General features: G+C 33.5%; 2 protein-coding genes and 1 long non-coding RNA gene across 4 annotated transcripts in view; 1 reads left to right on the top strand and 2 right to left on the bottom strand.

The window, feature by feature from the left end:
- Window positions 1-3,784: 3,784 nt before the first annotated feature.
- On the top strand, window positions 3,785-18,519 carry LOC107597789 (uncharacterized). The gene is made up of 3 exons (XR_001610491.1): window positions 3,785-4,064; window positions 5,265-5,389; window positions 18,445-18,519. It is a non-coding gene; the product is annotated as an uncharacterized lncRNA (long non-coding RNA).
- On the bottom strand, window positions 6,433-20,621 carry lrrc20 (leucine rich repeat containing 20). Of its 2 annotated transcripts, none has more exons than XM_016288970.1 (5): window positions 20,538-20,621; window positions 18,463-18,634; window positions 12,303-12,452; window positions 11,120-11,287; window positions 6,433-6,638 (listed from the first exon to the last, which is right to left on the bottom strand). In XM_016288970.1, the coding sequence occupies exons 2-5, from the start codon at window positions 18,530-18,532 to the stop codon at window positions 6,523-6,525; spliced, it is 504 nt and encodes a 167-aa protein (XP_016144456.1). In that variant the 5' UTR covers window positions 18,533-18,634; window positions 20,538-20,621; the 3' UTR covers window positions 6,433-6,522. The 2 variants fall into 2 exon arrangements, with proteins under 2 accessions (XP_016144456.1, XP_016144455.1); XM_016288969.1 differs by having other exon boundaries at window positions 18,463-18,553; window positions 20,538-20,618.
- A 1,814-nt stretch (window positions 20,622-22,435) lies between these two features.
- ndr2 (nodal-related 2) overlaps window positions 22,436-22,754 on the bottom strand; it is a 5,378-nt gene continuing 5,059 nt past the window's right edge. Inside the window, exon 3 of the mRNA XM_016288951.1 lies at window positions 22,436-22,643. Coding sequence (XP_016144437.1) covers window positions 22,491-22,643 — 153 coding nt within the window. The 3' untranslated portion in view covers window positions 22,436-22,490. The remainder of the gene's footprint in view (window positions 22,644-22,754) is intronic.

The raw sequence follows: 22,754 nt of genomic DNA, 5'->3' as shown, positions 1-22,754 counted from the left end.
AGATAGATAGATAGATAGATAGATATTCAGATAGATAGATAGATATTCAGATAGATAGATATTCAATATTTAGATAGATAGATAGATATATATTCAGATAGATATTCAGATAGATAAATAGATATTCAGATAGATAGATAGATATTCAGATAGATAGATATTCAGATAGATATTCAGATAGATAGATAGATAGATAGATAAATAGATAGATAGATAGATAGATAGATAGATAGATAGATAGATAGATAGATAGATAGATAGATATAGATAGATATATTCAGATAGATAGATAGATAGATAGATAGATAGATAGATATATTCAGATAGATTCAGATAGATAGATAGATAGATAGATAGATTCAGATAGATAGATAGATTCAGATAGATAGATAGATAGATAGATTCAGATAGATATATTCAGATAGATAGATATATTCAGATAGATAGATAGATATATTCAGATAGATAGATAGATAGATATATTCAGATAGATAGATAGATATATTCAGATAGATAGATATTCAATATTCAGATAGATAGATAGATAGATAAATATATTCAGATAGATAGATAGATAGATATTCAATATTCAGATAGATAGATAGATGATAGACATATAGATAGATAGATAGATTTTAACTTTGCACTGAAAGCAAAGATGATAAACGCTCGGAGAGAGAGGAATGCTCTTGTGTTCAGAGAGTTTGGACCGATCAGACGCTCTCAGAGTGAAGAATGTGCTGTCTCTGAGAAAGAGCAAACTGATTATCATGTACAGCCATTATTTTCATATTTTAAAGTAATTCAAGGACATTCAAACAGTGAGATAGGAGTTTCCAAACACTTTTCACGAAGTCTGAATAATGTGAGTAAACAGAATATTTACTTGGATCAAACAGGAATCATATTTGTACATATTTGCATACTATGAAGAGACTGTCAAGCTCTCTGTTCTCTGTTCGTGAAGCTGAGTATCATCTGCGATTCTCAGGTCAGCAGACGTGAGCTTCTCTCTTCATCTTACCGGAGGATTGAGCGCAAGCTCGTCTCTCACGAGGCATAATCACAGTTAACGAGCTCTCAAGTTTTTGCGTCTGAGACGGTTACTTAAGGTTTTGTAGTTTTCAAGAAGGTTCAAGTGGTTGAATTTTCACTTGAAATATTCTGCTACCTATTATTACTCCAGCTTCTCCATTTGCACTCTTTAATATGAAAAGCTCTTATTTAATGCAGCATTATGTTAAGAATCAGAAACTTGAAAACCTTATTCCTCAGTGTAAGAGCTGATAAACCTCTTAAATGTTAAATGATAAACATCCTATGTTGCTGCTGCTTTGATATCAAGACAACAATATTTTAAGACCTGATCTGGAATGCAGTCATTATAGAGCAAGCGAAATAATAAAATAAAATACATATTTTATTTTAAGAATATATATATATGGGCTGTCAAAATGAACGTTAATTGTGCAATTATCTATTTATATATTATTTATTTAATGATATTAAATTATATTGTGTAATTTTATGGAATATGTATTATATATTATGTATTATATATGTTTCTATCTATCTCTCTATATAAATGTAGATTATGTAAGGCTAATAATAATTAGAATACTATAATTGATAAATACTATATTGTAATACTATGCTGTAAGTTGCAAATATATATTTGACATATTATTATAAAATATATTTATTATAATATAAATAGAATTTATCATGTATTTATTATAACATATATTTAATATATTATAATATCTATATATATTTGTTCAAATTATATTGTATTACTTTTGAATTTTATATATATATATATACACACACACACACTTAGTGTATATTTCTTATTAGTGTATGTATATATACATGCACTAATAAGAAATACTAATAATACATACAAATTCTAATACATTTTTTTTTATTGCATTCAATGAAAGTCTGTGTAAATGGTTCGTAATGTTGCTTTGATTTTATATACAAAAACGTAAAAAGAAAAAAAAAATGTTCCACAGAAAATGTAAGTCATTCAGGTCTGAAACGATACACAGATGAATAAATGATGACAGAACTGACATATTTCGGTAGTTAAGTAGCTATATTTCAGTTGAAATGCTATTTCATTAACCTGATGCACCTGCTGTGTACTTGAATATTGTTCATAATAATATTCAATCTGAATAAAGTTAATATTAATTAAACTGTTATTTGTAAAAGACACACATGGACGTTGCCAGAGAAACAAACAATCTCTGAGTGTGGTTCAGAGCTGGATCTCAGAGCTGTAATTACGGTAATTCTGACACGACGTGAACACAGCATTAAATATTCATCGAAAACCTATTGGCGTTACGAAGGGCAATTTTACTTGAGTTCTAGAGCCTTTTGAATTTCTATTAGAATTCAGGTGTAATTTACCATCACAGATGGAGTCATACAGCAGCAGCACGCATCCATCTGACGCTCTTGATGTGAAGAATGAAAGCAAACGTCGTCTGCATGATTGAATAAATATTTTATTGAGGCACATCATGCGGTCCAGTGCATAGAAATCAAACGGAAGCACCGCTGCTCATGTTCTTTACCATGAGTTTATGTCAGGAGCGTGAAGTGATCCGGGACAGACGCGGCCTCCGGCGTCAGTGGGTTACACCGCACATCCACACTCTTCAGAGCAGGCATCAGAGACAGCTTCTCCATCGGCAGCTCTGAGAGAGAGAGAGACACACAGAGAGAGAGAGAGAGAGACATCAGACCTGTGCAGCATCGGCCCTTCAGGTTTGGAGAGATGTTGCTCTCACAAAAGTTGAACAAAAGTTTCCTTCATTATGAAAACCACTGTAAAACCACTGATACAGAGAGATCAGATACAGACCCAAGATAGGCTGTGATTCGTTTCTCGTTAACTAAATCATGCACAAGTTTTAAACGTGATTGAATAAAAAGTACAGATCAGATTAGATTGCAACATTGGATTTAATGCATTTAGCAAACAGTATTTGCAGAATAAAATGTCATGTTTATTACACTTAAAAAAATAATCAGGTCTTTCCCTTTTTTTTTTTATGTTTTATATATATATATATATATATATATATACACACACACACACTTAGTGTATATTTCTTATTAGTGTATGTATATATACATGCACTAATAAGAAATACTAATAATACATACAAATTCTAATACATTTTTTTTTATTGCATTCAATGAAAGTCTGTGTAAATGGTTCGTAATGTTGCTTTGATTTTATATACAAAAACGTAAAAAGAAAAAAAAAATGTTCCACAGAAAATGTAAGTCATTCAGGTCTGAAACGATACACAGATGAATAAATGATGACAGAACTGACATATTTCGGTAGTTAAGTAGCTATATTTCAGTTGAAATGCTATTTCATTAACCTGATGCACCTGCTGTGTACTTGAATATTGTTCATAATAATATTCAATCTGAATAAAGTTAATATTAATTAAACTGTTATTTGTAAAAGACACACATGGACGTTGCCAGAGAAACAAACAATCTCTGAGTGTGGTTCAGAGCTGGATCTCAGAGCTGTAATTACGGTAATTCTGACACGACGTGAACACAGCATTAAATATTCATCGAAAACCTATTGGCGTTACGAAGGGCAATTTTACTTGAGTTCTAGAGCCTTTTGAATTTCTATTAGAATTCAGGTGTAATTTACCATCACAGATGGAGTCATACAGCAGCAGCACGCATCCATCTGACGCTCTTGATGTGAAGAATGAAAGCAAACGTCGTCTGCATGATTGAATAAATATTTTATTGAGGCACATCATGCGGTCCAGTGCATAGAAATCAAACGGAAGCACCGCTGCTCATGTTCTTTACCATGAGTTTATGTCAGGAGCGTGAAGTGATCCGGGACAGACGCGGCCTCCGGCGTCAGTGGGTTACACCGCACATCCACACTCTTCAGAGCAGGCATCAGAGACAGCTTCTCCATCGGCAGCTCTGAGAGAGAGAGAGACACAGAGAGAGAGAGAGAGAGAGAGAGACATCAGACCTGTGCAGCATCGGCCCTTCAGGTTTGGAGAGATGTTGCTCTCACAAAAGTTGAACAAAAGTTTCCTTCATTATGAAAACCACTGTAAAACCACTGATACAGAGAGATCAGATACAGACCCAAGATAGGCTGTGATTCGTTTCTCGTTAACTAAATCATGCACAAGTTTTAAACGTGATTGAATAAAAGGTACAGATCAGATTAGATTGCAACATTGGATTTAATGCATTTAGCAAACAGTATTTGCAGAATAAAATGTCATGTTTATTACACTTAAAAAAATAATCAGGTCTTTCCCTTCACTAAAAACACATAAAATAATGCTTACTTTTAACATTTATTCTCCTTATCGTCCTATGCAAAGCATGCTGGGAACTAAATACTAAAAAACAAATACTATAATATAGAAATACTAATATTTTGGTGCATACAATGAAAGTCAATGGTGTATAATGCTGTTTTGGACTATACAGACGAAATCTATAATTTATATATACATATTCATTATAATAAAAACATATGCTATATATATATATATATATATACTGTAGATGCACTGAATAATTTTTAGAGAGTTCTACTTTGCGATCAACATGAGTCAATGCAGTATTTGTTTACAGTATTTATTAATCTTTGTTAATGTTAATAAAAATACAATGTTAGTTCATGTCAGCTCATGTCTATGAAATAATATATTAATAATTGATTTTAATAATGTATTAGTTAATATTAAAATAAACCTTAACTAAGATTAGATTATTAAATGCTTTAAAAGTATTTTCATTGGTTAACTACATTATGAACGAACAATGTAACCAAATGAAGCCTTATTGTAAAGTGTTGCCGTTTTTATTTTACATGAAACAACGATCACATGACCAGTTGAATACTAAGGACTTTATACTGTATATCTATTTATATATTATACAATTTTTCTTCAGGGGCAAATCTCACAAACACTTTAAAGGTTCTGAAGGCAAAAAAACCTAGACTTAAAGCCCAAAAGAGGAGTGTACTAAAACAAACACAAAAGAGGTGCGAGATCAAAGCATCAAATTACCACACAGAGAGGAAACCAGAAAGAAAGAGAGACAGAAATGCTTCAAATGTATCCTATGCCTTAAACGCAGTTAAGAAACTGAATGAAAGCATCTGCTAAAATGCATGAATGCAATGCAGCTGCACATAATGAGCGCTCGTTGGAGCGCTCCTATTGGTGTAGAATGGAAGTGGGCAGAGCCTAATCAATCAAGTGACCAGAGACACGCCCACAACACTGTGCCTCTCAAAACAAGCCAGAACGCTTGCTGCTCAGAAGTAATCAAGTGCTGATTGTAAGTAAACGAGGTAGGTTAAAGCCATATTCATTTCTACGTTTCTCTTGAAAATTGAAATTTTTTATTATTAAATTCCTAATGTTTTCTACGACTCTAAAACAGTGAATTTTCAACTAGTTTCTGGGCTATCATTGATCATTTTATGTCCAAAAGAGTAAAACACTGTGACTCTTTTAGAACACTGATCTGTTTGTTTGAGTGGCCCGACTCCAATCCAATCACGTGAGTTTGGGGGCGGGACTATCTGTTTGACTGACCAATGACTGTTATGGAAACCTGTTGGGAAACACTCATTATTTTGTATTTGTGTTTAGTGACACTGGTGAAGCAGAAACGACCCACTTCCGCTATATATATATATATACACACACACACACTTAGTGTATATTTCTTATTAGTGTATGTATATATACATGCACTAATAAGAAATACTAATAATACATACAAATTCTAATAAAAAAATTTTTTTGTTGCATTCAATGAAAGTCTGTGTAAATGGTTCGTAATGTTGCTTTGATTTTATATACAAAAACGTAAAAAAAAAAGAAAAAAAAAATGTTCCACAGAAAATGTAAGTCATTCAGGTCTGAAACGATACACAGATGAATAAATGATGACAGAACTGACATATTTCGGTAGTTAAGTAGCTATATTTCAGTTGAAATGCTATTTCATTAACCTGATGCACCTGCTGTGTACTTGAATATTGTTCATAATAATATTCAATCTGAATAAAGTTAATATTAATTAAACTGTTATTTGTAAAAGACACACATGGACGTTGCCAGAGAAACAAACAATCTCTGAGTGTGGTTCAGAGCTGGATCTCAGAGCTGTAATTACGGTAATTCTGACACGACGTGAACACAGCATTAAATATTCATCGAAAACCTATTGGCGTTACGAAGGGCAATTTTACTTGAGTTCTAGAGCCTTTTGAATTTCTATTAGAATTCAGGTGTAATTTACCATCACAGATGGAGTCATACAGCAGCAGCACGCATCCATCTGACGCTCTTGATGTGAAGAATGAAAGCAAACGTCGTCTGCATGATTGAATAAATATTTTATTGAGGCACATCATGCGGTCCAGTGCATAGAAATCAAACGGAAGCACCGCTGCTCATGTTCTTTACCATGAGTTTATGTCAGGAGCGTGAAGTGATCCGGGACAGACGCGGCCTCCGGCGTCAGTGGGTTACACCGCACATCCACACTCTTCAGAGCAGGCATCAGAGACAGCTTCTCCATCGGCAGCTCTGAGAGAGAGAGAGACACACAGAGAGAGAGAGAGAGAGACATCAGACCTGTGCAGCATCGGCCCTTCAGGTTTGGAGAGATGTTGCTCTCACAAAAGTTGAACAAAAGTTTCCTTCATTATGAAAACCACTGTAAAACCACTGATACAGAGAGATCAGATACAGACCCAAGATAGGCTGTGATTCGTTTCTCGTTAACTAAATCATGCACAAGTTTTAAACGTGATTGAATAAAAAGTACAGATCAGATTAGATTGCAACATTGGATTTAATGCATTTAGCAAACAGTATTTGCAGAATAAAATGTCATGTTTATTACACTTAAAAAAATAATCAGGTCTTTCCCTTCACTAAAAACACATAAAATAATGCTTACTTTTAACATTTATTCTCCTTATCGTCCTATGCAAAGCATGCTGGGAACTAAATATTTTGGACTATACAGACGAAATATATAATTTATATATACATATTCATTATAATAAAAACATATGCTATATATATATATATATATATACTGTAGATGCACTGAATAATTTTTTAGAGAGTTCTACTTTGCGATCAACATGAGTCAATGCAGTATTTGTTTACAGTATTTATTAATCTTTGTTAATGTTAATAAAAATACAATGTTAGTTCATGTCAGCTCATGTCTATGAAATAATATATTAATAATTGATTTTAATAATGTATTAGTTAATATTAAAATGAACATTAACTAAGATTAGATTATTAAATGCTTTAAAAGTATTTTTCATTGGTTAACTACATTATGAACGAACAATGTAACCAAATGAAGCCTTATTGTAAAGTGTTGCCGTTTTTATTTTACATGAAACAACGATCACATGACCAGTTGAATACTAAGGACTTTATACTGTATATCTATTTATATATTATACAATTTTTCTTCAGGGGCAAATCTCACAAACACTTTAAAGGTTCTGAAGGCAAAAAAACCTAGACTTAAAGCCCAAAAGAGGAGTGTACTAAAACAAACACAAAAGAGGTGCGAGATCAAAGCATCAAATTACCACACAGAGAGGAAACCAGAAAGAAAGAGAGACAGAAATGCTTCAAATGTATCCTGTGCCTTAAACGCAGTTAAGAAACTGAATGAAAGCATCTGCTAAAATGCATGAATGCAATGCAGCTGCACATAATGAGCGCTCGTTGGAGCGCTCCTATTGGTGTAGAATGGAAGTGGGCGGAGCCTAATCAATCAAGTGACCGCATCACGGTTTTCACAGAAATATTGTGCAGCACGACTGTGTTCAACATTGATAATAATCAGTAATCATATTAGAATCATGTGACACTGAAGACTGCAGAAAATACAGCTTTGATCACAGAAATAAATTACAGTTTAACAGATATTCACATAGAAAACAGCTATTTTAAATTGTAATAATATTTCACAATTTTTACTGTATTTTTAATCATATAAATGTAGCCTTGGTGAGCAGAAGATACTTTTTTTTTTTTTACACTGTAGCATATGTCTTAATACATTAGATAAAATATAAAAATCATATTAGTTTGTTAACAATTATCACAATATGGGGTGGATTTTAAGTAATTTCTCTCTTTTGGTTTGACTGGATGTTCAGCTCGCTGATCTCTGACCAGAAGCTTACTTGATAAATCAGAAGTTGTTGTTGTGTGGATTGATGTTTGTCTGGACAGTGTGCACCGTCTTAAGTCAATTATTAATTCAAACATACATTTTTTAATAGATCCAGAACCACTGCGTGGGTTTAAATTGTGTTGACAGCAATGAAATAATAATAGATGGATCATGATTCACCGTGACATTTTCTTTGCTGCCACACTTTCTGAACTTTCTATCTAATTCTAAACCTCTCTGAGAGTGTCGCCGCATTTCTGTCTCAAACCTTCTGAATGTTTCACATCTACAGATTAATTTCTCTTTCTGCACGACCCACAGCGCCGTCCGTCTGAAAAACAATATACACTTCGTTTGAGAAGAAATGTTGCCTGTTTGACGGCTTTGGTTGGTTTGAAAGCCATTAAGTTCTTTTTGTTTTGTTTTTGTTTTGCATTGTGACGTTATGGTCATGAGAATCAAGCACAAGCTCATTAATGCAATGCAAAAAATATATATTATTTGAATTGTAATTATAAATGATGATGCATTTGTCTCGCAGCCTTTAATTAATTAAATGAAAATGAGAAATAAAATGGGTTTACGTTTTTTTTTTAATATATACTGTATATATTTTATTTCAGTTTAGGTTTTTTATTTCAAGTAGCAAAAATGGTTTCATAGTTTTAATTTTAGATAAATTTTTGTTATCTAAGAATTAGGATCTCAAAAGAATTTTGAGAATTACAAAAAAATGCATCAGATTATTTTTTTAAATACTTACTGACAGTTTGAGGAGAAATGTGCTTAATGATCAGGATAATAATATCACAAATGCAAAAGATGTTAATTGGGCCTAAAACTAACTTTGTGTCAAATTTAATTTAATGAATGTGTGATTTTAGAGGTGAAGTGCGACCCACTCGTTCCTGAGATTCATCCATTATCAATCATGTTTGCAGATTATTCTGCCATACTTTTCAGATCTCATTGCTCTCTCATGCTGTGTTTTGATGAACACTATCGTGTGAGAGTGTGTGTGTGTGTGAGAGAGTGTGTGAGAGTGTGTGTGTGAGAGAGAGTGTGTGTGTGTGTGAGAGAGAGAGAGAGAGAGTGTGTGAGAGTGTGTGTGTGAGAGAGAGAGTGTGTGAGAGTGTGTGTGAGAGAGAGAGTGTGTGTGTGTGTGAGAGAGAGAGAGAGAGAGTGTGTGAGAGTGTGTGTGTGAGAGAGAGAGTGTGTGAGAGTGTGTGTGAGAGAGAGAGTGTGTGTGTGTGTGAGAGAGAGAGAGAGAGAGTGTGTGAGAGTGTGTGTGTGAGAGAGAGAGTGTGTGAGAGTGTGTGTGAGAGAGAGAGTGTGTGTGTGTGTGAGAGAGAGAGAGAGAGAGAGTGTGTGAGAGTATGGGTGTGCGGGGGAGCGGGAGAGAGTGTGAGAGAGGGTGTGTGTGTGCGCGTGTGAGAGTGTGTGAGAGAGTGTGTGAGTGTGTGTGTGTGAGAGTGTGTGTGTGTGTGAGAGTGTGTGTGAGAGAGAGTGTGTGTGAGAGAGAGAGAGAGTGTGTGTGTGTGTATGTGTGTGTGTGTGTGAGAGAGTGTGAGTGAGTGTGTGTGTGTGAGAGTGTGTGAGTGTGTGTGTGTGTGTGAGTGTACCTCTGAAAACCAAAACAGTGTCATACGGATCTCACATAAAGTAGATGCATTCATGTGTAACATAAACATGTGATTTCAGGGAAGCAGCGCTTTTCTCTTAAAGGCTCAGTATGAACGAAAGGCCTAATGAGAGTTAATTAGCCTGTCTCCTTGTTATAGTTTTTATCACTGCTAGAACACTTCAAGCTCATGTAATTAAAGAGAGAATTCACCCAAAAATAAACATTCTGTCATTATTTACTCACCCTCGTGTCAGAAGTTAAGTAGTTTTATGATTTTATGGTGTTTTTTTTGGTCCTTTTTGAAACATGACAACACGTGTTCCTGTTCACTTTCAAAAAAAGCGGATCAGTTTTGTTATTATCTTAAACTAAAATTAAAACTATTAAAAATCCTTTTTGATAAATGAAATACAGCTAAAATAAAATATAAATTAATTTTGTTATAATAATACAATAATTTTATGTTATTTTATTTTATAAAAAATAAAGAAATAAATAACATTTAAAAAAAAAAATCGAAATATTACATGAAAAACTTAAGTGAAAATTAGAAATGTGGCCTGGCTAACTAACAGAAAAAATTTAATAAGATGAAGTACTAAAATTATTAAATGAAAATTAATTAAAGCTATATAGAAATATTTAAAAAAAAATTATATAAATGACAAAAAATTTAGCACTTAACAAAATTAATAAAAATTAAAATAACAGTAATAGTAATAATAATAATTTAAAGTTAAAAATATTAATAAACGCTACAGCACTGCAGCAGACTGGACATTCTTCCTAAACCTCCACGACAGTCTTGCAGGCTTGGAATAACACCAATCACAATTCTCAAGCTATTCTGGAAACAGAATGACACTTCATATCATGTCAAGGGGAAGTATTAGTTTAAACACATCTAGTTAATACGTCCGGTCACCTGTGATCTGGTTCTGAAATATTTAAAAAAAAATTATATAAATGACAAAAAATTTAGCACTTAACAAAATTAATAAAAATTAAAATAACAGTAATAGTAATAATAATAATTTAAAGTTAAAAATATTAATAAACGCTACAGCACTGCAGCAGACTGGACATTCTTCCTAAACCTCCACGACAGTCTTGCAGGCTTGGAATAACACCAATCACAATTCTCAAGCTATTCTGGAAACAGAATGACACTTTATATCATGTCAAGGGGAAGTATTAGTTTAAACACATCTAGTTAATACGTCCGGTCACCTGTGATCTGGTTCTCCTCCACGCTGATGTGCTGGAGGCTGCTCACATCCGTCAGGCGCTCGGGGAAAACCCTCAGCTTGTTTCTGGAGAGATCCATGCTGATCAAGTGCTGCATGTTTCCGACCGCCTCCGGCAGCGTTGTGAGGACGTTCCCCTGCAGATCCACCTCTACAGGAAAACCAGAAAACCTTCGATATGCGCTGATCATGCAGTCTGTGTGTCTACCTGAATCTCCCATGAGGCACTGTGTGTGATGTAACGAAGTCAGTCACTCTGAAATAACTTATAGGAGTGATTTGATTCATATTTTGCAATTTCAAATATTTTCCATTTTATGCTTAGAATCAACATTTAAAAGTTTGAGGTCAGTAAGATATGCAATGTTTATGAAAGTCTCTTCTGCTCACCGAGGCTGCATTTATTTGTTCAAAAATACAGTAAAATTGTGAAATATTATTACAATGTAAAGCAGCTGTTTTCTATGTGAATATCTGTTAAACTGTAATTTATTTCTGTGATCAAAGCTGTATTTTCAGCATCATTCCTCCAGTCTTCAGTGTCACATAATCTTCAGAAATCAGTATAATATGCTGATCTGCTGCTCGAGAAACATTTCTGATTATTATCAATGTTGAAAACAGTCGTGCTGCACGATATTTTTGTGGAAACCGTGATGCATTTAATTTTTTCAGGATTCACAGATGCATAGAAAGTTCTAAAGAACAGCATTTATTTGAAATAGAAATCTTTCGTAACATTATAAATGTCCTTCTGTCATTTTTGATAGATTTAATGCATCCTTGCTGAATAAAAGTATTAATTTATTTGAAAAAATATCTTACTGACCCCTTTTTAACTTTTCAGATTCGTGCATTTGATACGAATCATCTAAACGTTTGATTTGTGTCCATTATGTTTCAAATAAAAAACAAAAAAATTAAACAGTTGAAATGAGGCACTTTTCATTTGTGAAGTATTTGAATAAGTAGATAAATGTGCCAAATCCATATTATTATTTAATATATAATTCATATATATATGTGTGTGTGTGTATATATATATATACATTTTTCCAGCAATAATAACTGCAGTATATGATGAAATGTATTGTTAATGTGCTCTAACGCTGGCTGCTGTAGAGAGCTACCGAAGCTTCTTCTCTTGACACTGAGGACAGTCTTACCTCTTAACTGAGTAAACGTGAGGAAGAACTTGTTGCTCAAGGCTTTGATCTGGTTGTTGGCCAGAGAGATTTTCTGGATGTTGTCTGTGCAGCTGCGGATCATCTTGAAGACGCCGTCAGGGAAACTAACGAGGCCACAGTCGGACAGATCTGAGGCAGAACACAGAGCTGATTCAGACTGACTCTGGCATCAGAGGTTAATATGAGCGCTCTAATGAAGAGCTTGTGCTGTTCAGAGAGCCGTCGCCTCTGTATATCAACAAGCTCCCACTGAGCAATCACTCAGCAAACCAGACTGACCGACAGAATTAATGCAGTCATTTGCGGGCTCTTGATGTGTGTGTGTGGATAATCAAAGTGTTGGGCTTCACAATGCCGCTGATTGCCCTTTAGGTTTACTTACTCTCGGCATTAAATGCCTGATATGATGATTTAAAGAACATGACACTTGATAAATTGAGAAATGGTGAAAATCAAGCGAATATGTGATTTGTCTCAGAACAATAGCACCATCTACTGAGCACAAGCTGAAACTAATCAATAACAATCAAATAAATTGAGGAACATTTTATTTATTTATTTATTATTATTTTTGCAATTACACAGGTCTGCATCTTCAGGGGAAAAAAGGCGTAATATTACCTAATGTATTTATTTATTATTATTATATTTTTTTCAAAAAATAAGGACTTTTCACATTTTTGGTAATAAAAAATAATTATATATATCTTGAATTTTTTATTAAAAAAATAAAAAATTATTACGTATCTTGAATTCACTTATTAAAATAACCAAATGCAATCAAAAGGTTAATTTTTAATGCCAAAGAATGAGTATTCAAAATGTATAATTTAAATTACAATCTGCAGAGGAGTGGAAAAATATTTTGTTTAATTTTTAGTTTAATTTCAAAGAACTTTACATAAACATAACTTTATAAATATAAGCTTTTCCACAAAATCTGTCGGTTTTTCACACTGTTTGGATGCAGTAAAACACGCAGATGTTGCATGTTTGTGATTTCTTCTGTCGCTGGCTACAGTTCTAACCTTGCAGTCAGCATTAGTATCAAATAATGTGGGCTGAAACTGAACTAACGGTTGCAGTGCGGCTCAGATTCAGACAGATTCAGACAGGACTCATGTGCTTCTGCTGTTGAAGGGAGAACACGAGACTTCTTCGCCTTACAAATGCTTGCCAAAAGTGAAAATGCTACGAAAAGCATCATATTTTGTGAGACGAGAATTTTTATTTTAAACGGCGCCACAAGATGAGTAAGAGTCAAGTCTTGGATTTCATGCAGCGGATCTGATGCAGGGCGCGTCAAAGTACGATTCTCTTTTACAAGAAAGACCTTTTATTGTAAATCTCCTCATGGAGACACGGAAACTATGCTAGTAGCATGCTAATCATGCTAGCAACATGCTAATAATGTGCTAATCATGCTAGCAACATGTTAGTAGCATGCTAATCATGCTAGCAACATGTTAACGACATGTTAATAACTTGCTAATAATACTAGCAACATGCTAGTAGCATGTTAATCATGTTAACAACATGTTAGTAACATGCGAATCGTGCTAGAAACTTGTTAGCAACATGCTAGTAACTTGCTAATCATGTTAATAACATGCTAGTCACTTGCTAATCAGACTAGAAACATGTTAGCGACATACTAGTAACTTGCTAATCATGCTAGCAACATGATAATCATGCTAACAACATGCTAATCTTGCTAGCAACATGCTACTTACATGGTAATCATGCTAGAAAATGCTACTCTAATGAAGAGCTTGTGCTGTTCAGAGAGCCGTCGCCTCTGTATATCAACAAGCTCCCACTGAGCAATCACTCAGCAAACCAGACTGACCGACAGAATTAATGCAGTCATTTGCGGGCTCTTGATGTGTGTGTGTGGATAATCAAAGTGTTGGGCTTCACAATGCCGCTGATTGCCCTTTAGGTTTACTTACTCTCGGCATTAAATGCCTGATATGATGATTTAAAGAACATGACACTTGATAAATTGAGAAATGGTGAAAATCAAGCGAATATGTGATTTGTCTCAGAACAATAGCACCATCTACTGAGCACAAGCTGAAACTAATCAATAACAATCAAATAAATTGAGGAACATTTTATTTATTTATTTATTATTATTTTTGCAATTACACAGGTCTGCATCTTCAGGGGAAAAAAGGCGTAATATTACCTAATGTATTTATTTATTATTATTATATTTTTTTCAAAAAATAAGGACTTTTCACATTTTTGGTAATAAAAAATAATTATATATATCTTGAATTTTTTATTAAAAAAATAAAAAATTATTACGTATCTTGAATTCACTTATTAAAATAACCAAATGCAATCAAAAGGTTAATTTTTAATGCCAAAGAATGAGTATTCAAAATGTATAATTTAAATTACAATCTGCAGAGGAGTGGAAAAATATTTTGTTTAATTTTTAGTTTAATTTCAAAGAACTTTACATAAACATAACTTTATAAATATAAGCTTTTCCACAAAATCTGTCGTTTTCACACTGTTTGGATGCAGTAAAACACGCAGATGTTGCATGTTTGTGATTTCTTCTGTCGCTGGCTACAGTTCTAACCTTGCAGTCAGCATTAGTATCAAATAATGTGGGCTGAAACTGAACTAACGGTTGCAGTGCGGCTCAGATTCAGACAGATTCAGACAGGACTCATGTGCTTCTGCTGTTGAAGGGAGAACACGAGACTTCTTCGCCTTACAAATGCTTGCCAAAAGTGAAAATGCTACGAAAAGCATCATATTTTGTGAGACGAGAATTTTTATTTTAAACGGCGCCACAAGATGAGTAAGAGTCAAGTCTTGGATTTCATGCAGCGGATCTGATGCAGGGCGCGTCAAAGTACGATTCTCTTTTACAAGAAAGACCTTTTATTGTAAATCTCCTCATGGAGACACGGAAACTATGCTAGTAGCATGCTAATCATGCTAGCAACATGCTAATAATGTGCTAATCATGCTAGAAACATGTTAGTAGCATGCTAATCATGCTAGCAACATGTTAACGACATGTTAATAACTTGCTAATAATACTAGCAACATGCTAGTAGCATGTTAATCATGTTAACAACATGTTAGTAACATGCGAATCATGCTAGAAACTTGTTAGCAACATGCTAGTAACTTGCTAATCATGTTAGAAACATGCTAGTCACTTGCTAATCAGACTAGAAACATGTTAGCGACATACTAGTAACTTGCTAATCATGCTAACAACATGCTAATCTTGCTAGCAACATGCTACTTACATGGTAATCATGCTAGAAAATGCTAGCGACATGCTAGTAACTTGCTAATCATGTTAGAAACATGCTAGTCACTTGCTAATCAGACTAGAAACATGTTAGCGACATACTAGTAACTTGCTAATCATGCTAGCAACATGATAATCATGCTAACAACATGCTAATCTTGCTAGCAACATGCTACTTACATGGTAATCATGCTAGAAAATGCTAGCAACATGCTAGTAACTTGTTACTAATGCTAGCGACATGCTAGTCACTTGCTAATCATGTTAGCAACATGCTTGTAGCATGCTAATCATGCTCCTGCATCTTCAGGGGAAAAAAGGTGTAATATTACCTAATGTATTTATTTATTATTATTATATTTTTTTCAAAAAATAAGGACTTTTCACATTTTTGGTAATAAAAAATAATTATATATATCTTGAATTTTTTATTAAAAAAATAAAAAATTATTACGTATCTTGAATTCACTTATTAAAATAACCAAATGCAATCAAAAGGTTAATTTTTAATGCCAAAGAATGAGTATTCAAAATGTATAATTTAAATTACAATCTGCAGAGGAGTGGAAAAATATTTTGTTTAATTTTTAGTTTAATTTCAAAGAACTTTACATAAACATAACTTTATAAATATAAGCTTTTCCACAAAATCTGTCGTTTTCACACTGTTTGGATGCAGTAAAACACGCAGATGTTGCATGTTTGTGATTTCTTCTGTCGCTGGCTACAGTTCTAACCTTGCAGTCAGCATTAGTATCAAATAATGTGGGCTGAAACTGAACTAACGGTTGCAGTGCGGCTCAGATTCAGACAGATTCAGACAGGACTCATGCGCTTCTGCTGTTGAAGGGAGAACACGAGACTTCTTCGCCTTACAAATGCTTGCCAAAAGTGAAAATGCTACGAAAAGCATCATATTTTGTGAGACGAGAATTTTTATTTTAAACGGCGCCACAAGATGAGTAAGAGTCAAGTCTTGGATTTCATGCAGCGGATCTGATGCAGGGCGCGTCAAAGTACGATTCTCTTTTACAAGAAAGACCTTTTATTGTAAATCTCCTCATGGAGACACGGAAACTATGCTAGTAGCATGCTAATCATGCTAGCAACATGCTAATAATGTGCTAATCATGCTAGCAACATGTTAACGACATGTTAATAACTTGCTAATAATACTAGCAACATGCTAGTAGCATGTTAATCATGTTAACAACATGTTAGTAACATGCGAATCGTGCTAGAAACTTGTTAGCAACATGCTAGTAACTTGCTAATCATGTTAATAACATGCTAGTCACTTGCTAATCAGACTAGAAACATGTTAGCGACATACTAGTAACTTGCTAATCATGCTAGCAACATGATAATCATGCTAACAACATGCTAATCTTGCTAGCAACATGCTACTTACATAGTAATAATGCTAGAAAATGCTAGTAACTTGCTAATCATGCTAACAACATGCTAATCTTGCTAGCAACATGCTACTTACATGGTAATCATGCTAGAAAATGCTAGCGACATGTTAATAACTTGCTAATCATGCTAGCGACATGCTAATCTTGCTAGCAACATGCTACTTACATAGTAATAATGCTAGAAAATGCTAGTAACTTGCTAATCATGCTAACAACATGCTAATCTTGCTAGCAACATGCTACTTACATGGTAATCATGCTAGAAAATGCTAGCAACATGCTAGTAACTTGTTACTAATGCTAGCGACATGCTAGTCACTTGCTAATCATGTTAGCAACATGCTTGTAGCATGCTAATCATGCTAGAAGCATGTTAGCAACATGCTAGTAACTTGATAGTCATGCTAATAACATGCTAATCTCGCTAGTAACATGCTAATAATGCTAGAAACATGCTAGCGACATGCCAGTAACTTGCTAATCATGCCAGCAACATGCTAGTAACAGGCTAATCATGCCAGCAACATGCTAGTAACAGGCTAATCATACTTGATAGTCATGCAAATAACATGCTAATCTTGCTAGTAACATGCTAATAATGCTAGAAACATGCTAGCGAAATGCCAGTAACTTGCTAATCATGCCAGCAACATGCTAGTAACATGCTAATAATGCTAGAAACATGCTAGCGACATGCCAGTAACTTGCTAATCATGCCAGCAACATGCTAGTAACAGGCTAATCATGCCAGCAACATGCTAGTAACAGGCTAATCATACTTGATAGTCATGCAAATAACATGCTAATCTTGCTAGTAACATGCTAATAATGCTAGAAACATGCTAGCGAAATGCCAGTAACTTGCTAATCATGCCAGCAACATGCTAGTAACATGCTAATAATGCTAGAAACATGCTAGCGACATGCTAGTCACTTGCTAATCATGTTAGCAACATGCTTGTAGCATGCTAATCATGCTAGAAACATGTTAGCAACATGCTAGTAACTTGATAGTCATGCTAATCTCGCTAGTAACATGCTAATAATGCTAGAAACATGCTAGCGACATGCCAGTAACTTGCTAATCATGCCAGCAACATGCTAGTAACAGGCTAATCATGCTAGAAACATGTTATCAACATGTATCTAATCTATCTCAATTTTCAAACTTCAGGCTTTTACAACTGCTTTAAACTTTAAGGCTAGGCTCTCTCAAGCCAACCTAGTTTGTCTTGAGAAACTTTTTTATCTAGTTATAGCTATTGTTCTTGGTGTGAACACCTTTAAGTGATACAATTTGGCCAAATTAACTGAAGATCTGATGTGTCACATGACATGTTAAACTAGCGTTTCCAGACTTGCTTTTTAGACAGATGTGTTGAATATGAAATCTGCGCTGTTATTTAGTTTGTTTGAGATGGTGTGGTTTCCGCACCCAGAGAGTCTCTCTGCTCCTCCACGGTGGCGTTGATCCTCCGGGCGACGTTGGCCACGGCCTGCGCCATCCTGTTGGGCTCGTGTTTGATCTGAGGAGTGATTGGTGCGTTCAGTGGCGTCTGGTACTCGTGCACAGGAAGTCACAGGTGTGAGTCACGGACAGCCACTTCCTGCCAGAGCGCACACACATGCAGTGACATCAGGAACCTAATAATATCTGATCATATCTGCTCATCAACACAAGTACTAGTTTATGTTTTTGTGCATGTCATTTTATACTTATATATAGTTATTTATAATTTATAAAGAAATTAATAACTAAATTGTAATATTTACTAAATAATTATTTAGGTATATCACATTACTTATTAAATATGATTTATTAGTTATTAGTAAATAATTATTATGCTGTAGTAAATAATAACTGCAACTAATAATACAAATTTTAATTGTGCATCCATTGATACAGATGTGTGTGATATAAATATTTATTATTTTATTGTATTATAAATATATTTATTACAAAATAATTATTTAATACTAATGTTATAATAAATAATATTTACTAAATAGTTATAAATAATTATTATGCTGTAGTAAATAATAACTGCAACTAATAATACAAATTTTAATTGTGCATCCATTGATACAGATGTGTGTGATATAAATATTTATTATTTTATTATATTATAAATATATTTACTACAAAATAATTATTTACTAATAACTAATAAATCATATTTAATAAGTAATGTGATATACCTAAATAATTATTTAGGTATATCACATTACTTATTAAATATGATTTATTAGTTATTAGTAAATAATTATTATGCTGTAGTAAATAATAACTGCAACTAATAATACAAATTTTAATTGTGCATCCATTGATACAGATGTGTGTGATATAAATATTTATTATTTTATTATATTATAAATATATTTACTACAAAATAATTATTTACTACTAATGTTATAATAAATAATGTTTACTAAATAGTTATTTAATTATATCACATACTATGATTTATTATTGTATTAGTACAAAACAATTTTTTGTATTAAATAATAACTGCAAATAATATATATATTTATATTTTTGGTAACTGTGCATCCATTGACAGTTGTGTGTGTGTGTGTATATATTTATTTATTTATAAAAAATATACACACTTATTTAATTATATCACATACTATGATTTATTATTGTATTAGTACAAAACAATTTTTTGTATTAAATAATAACTGCAAATAATATATATATTTATATTTTTGGTAACTGTGCATCCATTGACAGTTGTGTGTGTGTGTGTATATATTTATTTATTTATAAAAAATATACACACACACACACACACACATGAAAGAAATAAGAAATAATATTGACTAAATAAGATGATGATATTAATAATAATATTAGTAGTACATAATTATTATTTTGTAGTTTTTATAATGAGAACCTGCCATTAAACAGCCAATTACATTCAACTTCCAAAATAATAAAATCCCCAAAACAATTCGTGACAGAGCAGACATGTTTAAGGTATTACAGGAACATATGAAGCCACTGGCCAACAGAAATGTTCATTTTAATAAATCTAAGCAAAGCCACAGCTGCTAAAACAAGTGTGACAACCTGCCCCGACCTAATAACTTTAACATCCTTTTGTCCTAAAAACACAGATGAACCTTCTCAGCTCAAATCCGCCTTCATCTCACAGAGCTTTATTTCTTTGTGCAATTATGAGAAAAAGCGAAGCATTCGACATCTGACAGATAAAAACAGCTGAACAGAAACGCATGCAGTTATTAATAGCACGAGTCTGAACGAGCACAGTCATATTATGCAGCGTTATGAGAAGATCACGAATATGAAGTTGCTGATGGACTGCAGCGTTATCGATCGGGTGCTGGTGTGAATGACGTCACGCCTCTCCTGTAGCCCAGCGAAGAGCCTTATATATATAAATAAGTTATATATAATTTATAGAGTATAACAGCGAGCACACAGTACAGCAGACCGTTCATCCAGAGCTGTAAACCCTCTCATTCAGACATGCGAGGCGCTCTCACCGTCTCCATTCTCCGGACTGATGACTTTCTGTGTGTGTGTGTGTGTGTGTGTGTGTGTGTGTGTGTTCCACATGCGCACGCCGCTGCCGTATTCCGCGCTCAACTGTCGTAAAAACGCTTGACCGCAGCATGGGTTGTGAAAACGCTTTTCAGCACTAAAAAAAAACAGTAAAAAAAAAAACAGTAAAAAATGTAAAAAAAAATTTTTTTTAAATATATATTTATATATATATATATATATATAACAATGAACATACAAGTATGGAAGGCCTTTACCGCAAATGGGGGGGAAAAAATGGTAATTGCGATTTTTTTCTCTCTCGTAATTGCGTGATATAAACTCGCAATTCTGAGAAATAAAGTCAGCATTGCGAGATAAAAAGTCGCAATAACCTTTTTAATTTTTTTATTCAGTGGCAGAAACGGGCTTCCATATACAAGGGCAATAACATAAAATGACATCTAAACAAATACAATAATAAGCTAAAACAACAATAAAAATAATAATACAAGTAAGGAAAGCAATAAAAACAAGTACAAATACAGTAGTTACAAATTATTCAAAGAACAGATTTAGGGCTTTACAATATTTTACAGTTTTGTTTCTTTTAATGTGTAGCGGTAGTGACCTATTTCTATTTTAAATTGAGTAAAATTAGGTTTACACTTACACTCGTGGATAAAGAATTGTCCTCGTATAATGAGCACATTCACAATATACCACATTTTGAAGTCAACAGTATACTCATAAAAATAAAACATCCTTTTCTTTGAGTTGCAATTCAATCTTAGTACTTAAAAAAAAATTAAAAAATTAAAACAAGCTAAATCACACCCAAATAGTTTTGTATAAATATCATAAAATAAATGGACTTTTCATCACTGAAGTGTTTTGAGTCGCACGTTCTGATTTTCATTCACAGCTGTTGAATTTATTTTCTTTATTACGTGCTTTTGGCTTTGGTAATAATTGGTGTAGCTTATTAAGAATGTTTTTATAAAAGTAAAAAAGGCTTTTAGCGTTTGCATGCAAGTCAGAAAATTCCCATTTTCTGAGCGTTTTAATTATTTTACTCTGGTTTTAGGCACAAAACCTACAGTGTTGTCATGAATTATATTGAACTTCTTTAAGAAATGCAAAAATTGAAGAAAAAAAAGTTTTTTAAATTGTGGTACATTTTTGTAAGGGTAGAACCTCAGTTAAATAGTGTATACAAAAATAATATATTTATTGCAAACTGTGGTATTTTAGTAATAACCACTGATGATTTCAGTATAGATAGATAGATAGATAGATAGATAGATATTCAGATAGATAGATAGATAGATATTCAGATAGATAGATAGATATTCAGATAGATAGATAGATAGATAGATATTCAGATAGATAGATAGATAGATATTTAGATAGATAGATAGATATTCAGATAGATAGATATTCAGATAGATAGATAGATAGATAGATAAAGCAATTCTAAAAGCTTTGTCAAATACTTTTATTTCTATTAGCAAAAATAACATCGTCTGATCTCCATTCTTTATACAAAGTTTCATATATTATATTTACATAAATATCAAGGCTTTATTTATGTACTATTTACAATCAATATTTACATAGTTTCTCCCCCACATGGTGTGATTGTAAATACAGAGACAGTGCTTGAGATCTTTATAATGCGGTCAACAGTTACTTCGACTGATTATGATTTCCTAGATTTTCCAAAAGGAGAGAATGTTTTCCTTCAGTTCTTATCTTCCGTCGTCTCCCTGGACTCTAATACCTGAACAGGTGAGTCTTGCATTCTCGTGTCTTTCTGAAGTGGTTCGAGGCTCTGGCTGATGTTTCTCGGTCACACGCTGGTTTGGATGTTCGCTGAATGTCTGAGCCTCTTCGGCGTGCTGCTGCTGCTGCTGCTGATTGAGCTCGTTCGTTAGCTGCGCTGATGAAGCTCGTCACAGGCAGCCGCACTCCTCCACTAGCATGTCCTCGTGGTGTCTGAGGATCAGCTCTCCGTTCTCGTAGTACAGCATGCTGAGGGGACTCATCTTGGTCGGAGCGCAGCAGGCCGCAGGAACTCTGATGGGATGGTAGTACTTCAGCAAACTCTGCAGCACAAACAGACCAACACCAATGTTAAGTTAGTATTATTTAGATACATTTATAGTTTATATATATATATATATATATATATATATATATATATACACACACACACA

Source organism: Sinocyclocheilus grahami, unplaced genomic scaffold, assembly GCF_001515645.1.
Source record: "Sinocyclocheilus grahami isolate Dianchi unplaced genomic scaffold, SAMN03320097.WGS_v1.1 scaffold236.1, whole genome shotgun sequence".
Taxonomy (NCBI): Eukaryota; Metazoa; Chordata; class Actinopteri; order Cypriniformes; family Cyprinidae; genus Sinocyclocheilus; species Sinocyclocheilus grahami.
Note: the sequence above shows the minus strand (reverse complement) of the source record. Positions and strands in the feature narration are given on the sequence as shown.